Below are 12616 nucleotides of genomic sequence, written 5' to 3'. Positions count from 1 at the left end.
GAGAAAAGTGCAGGCGCCGCGCGCTGCCCCCGAAAATCGAAGAGGCGAGGTCTGCACGGTCTGCACTACCTGAATGAGTGCAGCAAGTGCAGCCAAATCGGAGTACAGCGCACTGAACGCCGCTGAGTATGGTGAGTTTAAGTTGACCTCACTTCAAAAAGCAGTGCGCATCGACACTGCCATCAAAAAAGCCTAGGAACTTGGCGCCCCCTCGCTCTGACCGCTTTGACGAGGAGCGGCCATAGAGCTGGCATTCAGTATATGCGGGGGGGTACCCGAAGTTGTGTACGAGGAAAGTGAATGTAGAATGTAGAATGTGAACATCTTCGACAGAGCGTTCTGTGACAGAGCTCTGCCTGCGCTGCTTGGTTCGCGCGGGTGTGGGCTTGCGAGGGGAGCTTGCAGTGTTTGTGTGGACTGAATTAGATGCCATCAAGTTTGATTGTTTCGTAGTGCCTTGTCCTCCGGCGTGTGAACACACCCGTGGGGCTGTGTGTGGTGGTTGTGCGTGACTTGCGACTGAAAGTTGTCGCGGAAGTGCGAGAACGGGAGAAGTGTCGCACACGAAGCCGGTGGATGGAATTGTGCTCAGACATGGCTTCGGCGTCGGTTTCGTTCTCGCTCGGCAAGCGTGCGCGTTGACGACCGGCGGGGCAACCTTTCCCCCGTCGACATCACTCGCGGCGCACATGCCGACGAACACAGCGGGAACGTCGCTGGCGAACGCTGGGGCCGCGGTGACATCTACGCAAGATGCATCCTGCAACACCTACTCGCGCCTGCCCGTAGCCTGCTGCAGCCGAGAGACGCAAGTAAACGTGTGTACCGCCCAGACAGGTACAGCGCGGGGCCGGTGCCTGAATACTTTCCTGCACGGCATTATGTTGCTAGGAATTCTCGTTGACTTCTCGCGCAGGTACGCAGTGCACCGTGCTATCCACCTGCAGCGAGGGATGCCAAACAGACGGCGCATTTTCAGGTGCGGTATATCCTCTGTGATCTCCACGGATGTGTTGCCGCTGAACGACCGCCCGGTATGGCTTGGGCGCTGTTTGGCCGTGCCTTTGCGCCTTTGGCACGCGCACTTGTATTAAGGTGTAGCGTGTACGACCAAATACGACATTACCGGGGCAGTTAAAAAGGAAGTGAAGGATGCAGAGGCGCTTATGTGGCCGAAAAAATGCGTGGAAAAGGAAGGATCATTGTGAGTCCCTAAAGCAGGCAAACAGGTAGTCAGGCTATCGGAATAGATAACTTTCATGACAGCACTAAAGGCATTGTGTCGCTCCTTGAAGCTCAGGCTGGCTGCTTGAGGACAAGTGCCTAGGTAGTATGGGCGAATATCTGCCCCAGGATGATTCATGTGTACGCTGTTTGGAGAAGATGAAAAAAGTCAGCCACGTAGTAACTGGATGCCAAAGTATCCAGCCAGCAAGAAGTGGGGGAAAGCCATCCTTACTGAGGCACTGAGTATCATCTTTAAAGGAACACTGAAGGCAACCAGCAGCTTGATTTCGAATGAACTGACCTTCCTATATCCATTGTAGCATTGAATCAGTGCCGAAGATGCTCTAATTGCTAAGAAATCAGTAATCAAACGCTGCTCCAACCTGACGCAAATAGCGACTGCAACTGCTGTTTGCGCCACGGTAAACACAAGCAAGCGAGGGAGCTTGCTAGCATATCTGCACTGTGGGTTTCTACATGTGTAGGTATGTATCAATGGCCACTCGCCGGCACTACTCTTCCCACTCTTGCTTATAATGAAGCTCAGCTGCTTTAGCATTAACAAATGGGGTGAATTTCAAGTTTCCAAGCAGAGCAAGGGAAGCGAAGTTTCGACCATTTAGGCTGCCTCGTAGACATAGCCGTGCATAGTGAAGAAATCAAACCGAATACGCTTAAAGGGATTCTGCAACACTCTTCGTGCAGTGCAAGTAAACCTGCGCGACATTTAGATTACACTGCTTGGATTACACTTCACGTGCACGTGAAGCGGTAAGCGCGCAAATTGGCGTGAAAGACGCGGAAAAACCAACCGCTCCCTCTTCAATTCTCCTCATTATGCACCCCTGACTGGGCCTCTGCGACGTCAATCGGGCTATGGCTGCCCTATTGGCTGTCGCTGGTCAACTTCGCGGCTAAATTCTGGCATTTCCTGTGACGATCAGCCGTCGTCGGCGCTGTGTCTGAATCTCTTGTATGTCTGAACCTGTCCGCATGCTTTTGGTGTTTCTTTTGTTTTGAGTGCGTGCGAAGTTTGAGTGACGAACTAAATATTCCACTTTCAACGAGCCCACTCGACAACAAACGTTTATTGCTTCAAAAACGCCCTACCAGCCTGAGCGCTTGCTTGCAAGCACGCCACCATGCCTGCTTTTTTGTGGCACCAGACCGGAAATATACCCGTGCACGTTGTGGGGAAAAGGACAGAACTCCCCGGCCTGTGACATCGAAGGGCGCCGAACAGAATGCCGCGCGCCGCCCCCCTCTCCGGGAGAGAGCGCGCAGCTTTCGTTGCGTTGTCCGCGGTTGAGTTGAGAGGGAACATTTATGCGCGATTTTTCAATGCGCGTAGTTTCGGTGATAGTGAACGGATTTTCATTATTCTTGCGGGATGGGATTGCTGGGACAATAGACTTTACCCCAAAATACATTCCGAGTAGTCGATGGTAAGTGTTGCAGGGTCCCTTTAAGAATTCGATAGACATGCCAACCCAGCAGCACTGATCTTCCCCTAAGCCCCCACGCCAACATGGATTCCCAAGCGCAGTTTCCTTTCTAGTATACCTGCTGAGAAACTATTGCAGAAGTCGGTGACTAACATAGGTAAATGGCACATGCTGTTGCCCCGATTCAAAGGGGAGGCCATTACTCATGTCACATCACCTGGTTTGGCCAGCCAGAAGAGATCTACCAGTGACGTCAACGGAGGGGTTCTGTGAAAGTGTACCGTTGGCATTATTGTGTGGCTGTCACCTACACTACTGGGTAACTGCACCCATTTGGTTTTGCTTGTTACGTCACTTGCCAAAGCTGCTCCATGTGGTTAATAGTTTTATTCTGCATCTTGCACTGTTATCTAAAATCCAGACTGTCAAATGTCTGCACCGCAGAAAAGTGGTGCAAGATGCTTTGCCCAGCCTTTGAGGGGATTTTGCTTTTAAAGACGATAGTCTTTCTTGGGCTACTTAAACCCAGAAATTTTGGTCTATCTGTTTGTCTGTAGGTCTGTGACTCGATTCAGCCACCCAGCCAAAGTAAAACCAATTCTTTGCAGTGGTCAGATATACTCACAGCCAAATCTAAACGTTAAGTTCGGTGTCAATGTTCATACTTGTAAACATTGTTGAATGAGAACAAGACAATACGCAGTTATAAGGCAGGAGATCATACATAAGTGATATTTGCTGTTCCAATATTAAAAAATTCACGGATGCTTGGTTTTTGCGATAGCGAATAAAATACTACATCAACTGCAGAATACCGCCACCTCCTGTTTCCTGCGCTCCTGGCGGCATTTGAGAAATCACACAGCAATAGCAATAAAAGGTTCCACTGGCTAGGTTCCACGTTTTGCTTGGAAAGCACGTGGAATAAGGAAATGTGGTTCTATAAACATTGAAGTAGGGTGCCTCGATTCACACGCGTCTCCTGTACTGCAGCTCTGGCATCGAGGAACCCGGCCAGTAGCAGTGGAACGCAGTAAATTTAAATTGACTTGAGCAAACCTTTAGTGTGTTTTCCTTGGGAGGAGCGCGACGGAAAAGGAACAGCACGAGAGGTGAGTGGGAAAGCAAAAGGAGGCATTCACAAGGACTATTGTCTTTTGTCGACATTTGCAAGGAAAGGAGCAGATACGTGGCCAATTTTCTCGAGGGTATCTGTGTGTCACTGCTTTTCTTGGCTGTATTTTCAGCAGTGTGAAGTGGTGCTGGTGGCATTCATCTTGTTTTCCACCATAACAAAGTTGTATCTGCTCTTACCTTCCCTCATACAATCAGACCCCGTGGGTCACTGCACTTTGCTCTGCATCAACTGCACACTGCCTTTGGGAATGCCTCTCAAGATTCCATCAACAAATGCGCAGAAAGGGATGGATGAAGGGAAGAGAGGCATGAGGCCAACTTTCTGAGCTGCCGCTTCTTCCTTTACAATTTCATCTTCTTCATATCCCCCCCCCCCCGGGAAAGTGCAGGCCTGACTCCCACAACCTCCTTTCCTGCATCCTCCCTTCGGAAGATTCAGGCCACATCAGCAGAAATTGTAGTGTCCAGACCTCCCGCTGTTTGTAGGTGTACTGATGATTCACATCCATTTTCATTAGAAAGCCCAAGCCATCGACAAGGTTAATCAGCCCCATAGCTGCTGTCTTGGCCGACGCTTCGTCTGCGACCAGCTTGGGTGGATGAAGCTTGAAGACCTTTTTGAGTAGCTCTTTCCACAGTCTGTTATGTACTTCGGGAAGATCTGCTGGTTGCTTTATCTCACGGCTGGAGTTACCTCTTTGTTTCTGGAGTACCTATTTGAAGACCAGAGCTGTTGTCAAAGTGAGTGCTTGCTATTGCCAGACTTGGCCCTCGTTGTGGAATATCGGGGATGCCTTTGTGTCACAACAGTCTCCAGAGCCCAACATGCAGTCTTGTGCATGGCCAACCTTGGCACTCTTGTCGAAGTGCAATAGGACCTCATCTGCTTGAGTTGTACTTTATACCTTTTTTCTTTCTCTCCTTTCGTAAAAGAGCACTCAGAAAGGTGACTTATTTTGGCACCCACGTACCCACCCTGCTGCATTGCAAGTGAACTGAGGTGATGTGCGGTCGTCATCTATGATTCTATAAGGCTAGACGATTAAACAGAATTTACATTTTCACATTAAATAGCAATAACATTTTTAAGTGAGCTCGAGTTCTTGTTCTCACTGAGCAGGGAGTCATCATAGCAGTCTATTTTGGTTAGCTTTGATGTTTCTGTGTTTGTCTTCTTGACGCTGTCTGGGCACTTGACTAAATCAGCATTGGTGCTACGGTGTTGACTCGTCGTCCCAACTGTCTTTCAACATTTCAAGCTTCTCTTGTCCTCTCTGCAGCTCAACAGTGTCCATCTGTGAGGCACACAAGGTTACATCTTCTGACATTTTCTTGTGTCCTTTAGATTGCTCGCCTGATTGCCTGTGGTTGTTTCAAACGTTTTGTTCTTGGGAAAAGAAAGCGCTTTCACCATCGCGTTCTGGGCGTTTACTAGGTCTCGGGCTGGACAGGCGATCTAAGGTGGAATGTAGGTCAAGTAGTGCACTTGTAGCCTGAGTAGTCCTACTTGCAAGAGCTAAAGGGTTCAATTGAAGTGTGTGTATAGCAAGCTTACTGTTTGTCACTTGAGGCACTTTTTTCTGACAGTGGTGCTGCACCCAGTGCCACAAAGAACATGCTTCGCCCCGTTCTCCCTGTTGTTTTCCATGTCAATCGGTTCGTGGCTCATTCATGTGAAGCATGACATGTGTCGCTTTTTGATTTGAGGCAGAGTCCGACTGAGATTCGATCGTGGGCATTGGTGTGAGATGGTTCCGAAGGCCTTTTGCCTGTTGACGACTTGCTTCTAGGGTTCGGGATAGAAAAAGTGCATCCTTGCATCTGCAGTCGCCTGCGGCGTTCAAGCAGGGATGGCGGTTTGAGGTTCAACGGAGCACTGCCGGGCTGCAGTGAAGAGTGCTCGCTGAAGTTACCAACGCTGCCTTTGCCAGTGCATAATCCACAATCATCGGCCTTCCCTAGGCCGTGCACATAACTTTCCGTGCAAAAAGATACGAGTCTTGGGGCATTGGCTGGTGTCTCAGCTGCTTCTAGCTCCTCCCGCAGTCCTGCACCTATTAAAAGCGTTCACGCAGGTTGGCCGGGGGGCAGCGGAAGTCCACTGGTCGTTGACTTGGGTTCTCGACTGGATGAAGCGATTTTGGCAACTGGCACTTGCAGGATGCGTTTTATTGGTGGTTATTGCAAGGCCATCTTTGAATGAAGTTTGGCCCGCGTATCAATGACGAGGTCGTTGTGCCTGACGATAATCTCAAGCTCTGTACCATCCACCATGATAAGTGGTGCAAACTCACCATAGATGCTGACGAGCTTGCTGTTGGTAGCAAAGAGCCAATTGTGCAACCCAAAGAATTTCACGGTGTCATATTCGCCATTCAGCATACAACAAGCTTCATCCAGCTGTCTCATCAGTCGGGGCATTCAAGTAGAAAGCGTCATCTTGAGGCGCTCCATCATTGTGCCATTTGTTCCAGATTTCGAATGGGACGTTCAGGGCTATACGTTTGAGATGATTCCTTCCTTACTCGTGGCGTGAAGTGGCGACATAGACAAGAGCTGAGGCTCTACTATTCGTGCATAGAGAGAAGAGATGTTCCGGCGCCAAATGTAGAGCAAGGAACGAATGAAACGAGAGGCAGCAGGCTGCCGTTGTAAGCTGCTGCTACTTCTTACTTCATCTTCTATACCCTGCATGTACTGATAAATGTGAGGGAAATAAATAGCAGAAAGGTTTGCTGAACGGCTAGTTAGTACATATGTGGTGCCTCTGTGATAAACGGCGCAGACGACAGGACAAAGGGGCCACACCACAGAGGCGCTGACGGACTGATTGTGCTTTATTCTGGCAGGATGGTATACATAGCTTGCACATGGCATCATCACAACCCTTTCTAGTGACCCGCCTCCAGCTTTTCCAGCACTTGGAAAGATAAAGGCATCTAATAACTGTGCAGCCTTTCGCCATGCTTGTGGGTCGCAAACATGGCAGCTATGCTGATGTCAGTGCAAGCTATCTATAGAAAAAAAGGTGATACGTTTTAAGAAAGGCCCTGTCTTTTAAAACATATATCTGAAATGCTTTTTTCATTCAGGCCTGGCCTTTTTCCTGCTGCAGTAAACTGCGCTCAACTCGTTCGTGCCTCTGTTGTATGGTTCCTTTGCTTTCTCTCGTTGGCGGCACTGTTCTGCACAGAATGTCAGGGAGAGAGAGAGTAAACTTTATTTGGCAAAAAAAGGGAGGGGGGGAGCACGTAGTCGGATTCCTCATTTCAGGTTCCCGTTGGAGCTTGCTGCCTTCTCCGCACGTTCCACCAGCTGAAGCTGAGTTTCGCTGCTGGAGCTGGCCAGTTCCCTCTACCACTGCTCATAAGAAGGGCTGGGAATTGGGTGAACATTTGGGTTTTTCTGGCAGGCCCAGATTATGTGGTAGAGGGTACAGATCTCACCGCAGTGTGAGCATGTGGCGCTGTAGAGGGTGGGGTTGATGGCGTGAAGTTTAGATAGGTGTGGGAACGTGTTTGACTGCAGAAGCCTGAGTTTATGTTCCTGTTCCTTGGTGAGTGATGGGTGGGCAGGAGGATATTGTTGCCGACTCACTTGTAGTGCTTTGTGATGCTTTGGTATGTTACTAGGGGATGAGTCGCTTGAAGCCAGTCAGCATATACAAGATTTCTCTTTATGTTCAGTATACAGACTACCGATTTGTGAAAGTGCGTAGTTCAAATAATGCCAAAACCTGTCGTGCTGGGGTTCAGAGTAAGTGCATTTCTAACTGTGTTTCATCTATGTGGTGCCATCCACATCCACTGCCTGCTTCCATCAGTCTCCTTCCTGCTGTTTTGTTACCCATAGGCAGAGTGCCACTATATCCTTAGACTTATGTGGAGTGAATGGAAGTAATGTTTGTTGCATTCCGGGATCTATGCTGAACGTTGAACCTAGCTCTCACAGTGTGCCCAAATGGCGGTTAGATGGCAATGCTTTCCTTTTGTGCCTGTTCCAGAGATCACGGCCGCGTTTCTCAGACATGGTGCCTCGTGCGACGGGTGCGGCAAGTTCTTCATTTCGCAGAGTGCAGCAGACGACCACTGGCGACTGGAGCACTGGGGGCAGCCCCAGCAGAGCCACTGCTGCCCCCAGTGTCCCTACTCCCACCACATCAAGTGAGTGACGTTCAATAGCTTCTCTGCTGCTGCTGCTGACAGTCGGGAGGTCCAGTTTCCTTCTCTGAAACTGGAATTCCAAAAAGGTTGCGTGTAAAAATGGTGACTGACACAGGAAGTTCAGTGGCTGAAGTGGAAACGTGCTGTTGATGATGGGGCCAGGGAGGTGGCGAGAGTTGTAGTTGAGCAGGAGTTTTATTACAGTAATTACCGTAGGGCTCAAAAATAGGTGAAGCATAAATATTGTATTTACATGCGTAAATCCTTGCATCCCTAATGTGAGCCACCAAAACTTGAATTTTTTTGTTTACTCGCATAATCCTCGCACCTGCAAAACTGCAGTGGCGAAAGTCGCCTGCTTGCAAAACCCGCATGATGCACGCACTCTCCACTACTTACTCTCTCCACCACCACTCTGTTCTGTGGAGAGTGTTGTGTATCCAGGTGCCCTAACTGCATTACCCACATGACAGCCTAGCACCATCTCTCAGACGTTACCTACACTGGGTGATTCTATGAGAGAACGAACATGCGTGGTTGTGTGCTAGCCAGCGATTACCTTAAAACTGCAATCCATTTTCCTCAAGTGTGCGTACTTCGTGAGAAAAAAAAACTGCAAAGGTGGCGCAGGTGATGTGTGGTTTCTGACGACTGCAGTCTTTTCCAACTTCGGGGTTTGCACACGGCAAGGTTCGATTGTTTTGATTAAAATTGGTTTAAAACCAAAAGCTACACCAGAATGACAAACAGGTAAAGAAATTTTGAGTTCTGCTGAGAACAAAAAAAATTAGAAAAGAAATTGGGAACTCGCGTCAAATGCTAGATTGTTGCTAACTTCTACGCTCCTATCTCTGTATCTGTAACTGTGACCATCTAAGTGATAGATTGTGTCGACCAGATATTTTTAAATGTATCTGTAAAATATCGCTTGTCACCAAAAATATAAAAGTAAGAAAAAGAATATTGACTGCTGTACTTTTTCTAAAAATGTGTAACTTCAAAAAAAAAAAACATGTTCTAGATTTTCTTCAATGTTGGGGAAAAGAGACTTCTTAAAAGGGTCAACAATACTGCTGAAAATCATGTTGCATTGTTTCGTTTTGTACTGAAGTTATAGGTGGCTGAAATCATGCGTTCGGGACGAGTCTCCATGCCGTGTGCTCCGCTGCTGTCGCTGCTTTTATGGCTTTGCACTTTGCTAGAAAAATTGTCTGTTCACATTTTGTGGCCACATAAGGTACTTTTCAACCTTTGACGTCCTTCTGAATAGAAATCCGCGTTTTTATTTTTTTTATTTTTATTATTTTTTTTCCACAGTTATAAATACCCACACAAAGTGTTTGCAAATCTCTTCACGACCCCTTTAATTGTGTCCAGTGTAGCCAGATACTACTCAGGTTGGAGGGCTGTTTGGTATACAATTAGGTCATGGATGGGCGTTTATGAGGACAGTTTGGAGCTTGAATAAAAATATCATATTGTTTTTTTTTCTTTCTTTGCTCGATATTCTAAATACTGTAGGCACTTAGATTAACCTATTTTGGAGGTTGGCACACATGCACGATGTCTTGCGGCTCGCTGTAGAATTTCATCATTACTTTGGAGGAACTTGTCTGCACTGCAGACAGGTCTGCACTGCAAAGCATGTCTGCACTGATGTTAAATTGTTTGTGCATCTTTTGTGTTTAAGATGCACAAACAATTTAACATCAGTGCAGACATGCTTTGCAGTGCAGACAAGTTCCTTCAAAGTAACAAGGAAATTCTACAGCCAGCCACAAGGCATGGTGTATGTGTGCCAACCTCCAAAATAGGTAAACCTAAGTGCCTAATTTGGGATTTGGTGCTCCAAAATGAGGGTGTCTACTTCTGCAACCGGCTCCGAATTTGGATTTTTCTACTCAAACAGCAAAGTTTTTCTGCTCCAAATTGATCCAACTCATATTTGGGCTGTTGCACCCCTGAAATAAGGAATGTCAAATTCATTTGTGGCAACTACTTTCATGTTGGTGTGAAAATGCTTATGAGTGCATTGATCCTTCCAGTGCATAAATCCTTACATCCCTGGCTCTGTGCTGTTGTGCTCTGAATGTTCTCTGTTTTGTTGTTTCTCCCACAGGAAGCTTGTTGACGAACATGAGAGAACGCACACTGGACAGAAGGTCTACACTTGTCGTTTTTGTCGGCGATGCTTCTCTACAAAATCGACCCTAGTTCGTCATGAGAATGTGCATATTGGTGGGAAGCTGCATGTTTGCACTGTCTGTGAGAAACGTTTTCGTTCCAAAAGGGGCCTAACGTGTCACAAAAGGACGCACACAGCACAGAAGCCCAATGGCTGCGAAAAGCCCCATGTATGCAGCGTTTGTCAGAAAGGTTTCTCTAAGAAACGTTACCTAACTAGACATGAAATATTACACACTGGGGAGACACCTTATGCATGCAACATTTGTCAGAAACGCTTTAGGCACGGATCTTCCCTAAGCGCCCATAAGAAATCGCACACTAGCGAGCAACCCTATGCCTGCGACATTTGCCAGAAACGCTTGAAAAGCTTGTCTTCTTTAAACGCCCATGTGAAAATGCACAGTGATCAGAAACCACACATGTGCAAAGTTTGCCACAAGTGCTTTTATCATAAACGTGACCTAACCTCTCATGAGAGAACACACTCGGGTGAGAAACCCTATGCGTGCGATGTCTGCGAAAAACGCTTCTTCCAAAAAAGCCACCTCAAAGATCATGCACGGTCGCACACTGGCGAGGCACTGTACTCCTGCAACATTTGCCAGAAGCGTTTCAGGCAAAGATCTTATCTGACTGTGCACGAAAGAATCCACACTGGCAAGAAGCCGTATGTGTGCAATTTCTGCCCCAAAGCGTTTGTGGCAGCTTGTGACCTGGCCTTGCACAAGAGAACGCACAGCGGGGAGAAACCGTACTCGTGCAACATATGTCAGAAGCGTTTCAGTAAAAAGGCTTCCATGACTCACCATATTAGAGTGCACACTGGTGAGAAGCCGTTTGAGTGCAGCGTTTGTAACAGGCGTTTCAGTTTGAAAACCAATCTGAGATGCCATGAAAGGATGCACACAGGGTCACTCTATGCTTGCAATCTCTGTCCAAAAAAGTATGTGCGACATCAAGAACTACTCGTCCACAGGACAGTGCATAGCGGAGAGACGCCATACAAGTGTGGTGTCTGTCAAAAAGGATTCTCTCATATAAAGTATCTGCAGAGTCACAAGAGATATCATTCGAGTGCACAGCTTGAAAGAAGTGCGTCTGTACTAGCTGTGGCTTAGAGTGTTATCAGTTCAAGTGCCATTTCTTCAGAGACACCCGCACCATATAAGTGTTGAAAGTGATTCACCCACATGGCTTCCTTGAGCTCTCGTTTAGGCCTACAAAAGTGAAATGTTTTGTGTATTCACGGTAGGTTGGCTGCATTCTTAAGTCTGCCCTCACTAGCCAAACAAGGAAGCTTAAAAAATAGTTTGCAGTGAAAGAAATCCTGTGCCTACTTTGTGTGTTTCTTAGGCTGTAAAATAAATCGCTGCTGTACCAGCTCCCCTTCCCCTGATGTCTCTACCTCGGTTGGGATGCAGCAGTTGGAACTGAAGCCCGTGGCACAGATTAATAGGCTACGCCTGTTATGTGGAGGAATGTGTGAGGGAAAGTCAAGGGACCTTTGTTGTTGAGTGTTTAGTTTTGGTGCATAGCTTTTTATTTGTTCATGTTGCGGATGTGAGTTTTGGTGTTTTGGAGGTTTACCTCCTGGAGGTGTACCGCCAGGTACCTCCTGGTCACCAGCTGTTCTGGCTGCGCCTGGTGGCTTCACCTTCCATTCCGGTTAACGCAGGACCATTGACGTCACTCATGACCGAGTCACGATAGACTGCACAAGTGAGACCATTGTGGTTTTCGTCATGCTTGTCCCCATTCTCACCAATTGCCACTACTGAAGTGGGACAGGGAAGAAGTGGGAAAGGATGACAGTGGGACACCTACAATGAGCATTTGGTTGTAGCTCATCGTAGGTAGGTTTATCGGGCACCAATTAGCGAAAGCATCGATGATCACCACCTGTCAAATTATTTTGTATGCAGCTCTTTCCTTTGATTTTTAGGCACATTATAGAGATGAATGCTACAAGGCTTGTGCTCTTGCTAAGTCTTCAAGAATTCGCTTGAAAGTGTCATTCGTGGTTCCTTCTACTGCTCATAATTGCTGTTTACCACTTTTCTTTTTTGTATGTATGTTGTGCAGTTGCAGAGTATCCCTTTGACAATCTCGTTTCGATAAAGAGGTTATGTTTTTGCGAGTGTGTCATAATTAGGGGGTGGGCAATTGATCGATTGACATAAAAATTAATTGTTCGCAATTAAGTTTTCTAACCAGTTAATCGGTTGAAATCACTTTAGGTGAGTAGTGGCAATAAAATTGAAACGCACTGACCTCACTGCTTTGAGAAATAGCACCTGTTAAATATGCCTTGCCACATGTGTACCACACAAGAGTCTGTTTAGCCCACCTGGACACCAGATATTGCCTTAAAGTGTGAGAATGTAGATGATTCAAATTCCTGTGTTTACCTGATAGCGTATCAAAAAGAAATTTTGATTTTGAAATCTGCACTTCATC

General features: G+C 47.1%; 1 protein-coding gene across 1 annotated transcript; it reads left to right on the top strand.

Moving 5' to 3' along the window:
• The first annotated feature begins 287 nt into the window (after positions 1-287).
• LOC144138812 (uncharacterized) lies at positions 288-12291 on the top strand. The gene is made up of 4 exons (XM_077671289.1): positions 288-837; positions 917-979; positions 7813-7972; positions 10092-12291. Exons 1-4 carry the CDS (start codon positions 690-692, stop codon positions 11275-11277), a joined length of 1557 nt encoding a protein of 518 aa, XP_077527415.1. The 5' UTR covers positions 288-689; the 3' UTR covers positions 11278-12291.
• The last annotated feature ends 325 nt before the right edge of the window (positions 12292-12616 follow it).

This window comes from Haemaphysalis longicornis, unplaced genomic scaffold (assembly GCF_048455015.1).
Source record: "Haemaphysalis longicornis isolate Haplotype H1 unplaced genomic scaffold, Haemaphysalis longicornis Haplotype H1 scaffold_5, whole genome shotgun sequence".
Taxonomy (NCBI): Eukaryota; Metazoa; Arthropoda; class Arachnida; order Ixodida; family Ixodidae; genus Haemaphysalis; species Haemaphysalis longicornis.
The sequence above is the reverse complement of the archived record's forward strand: the minus strand, read 5'-3'. Positions and strand labels throughout refer to the sequence as shown.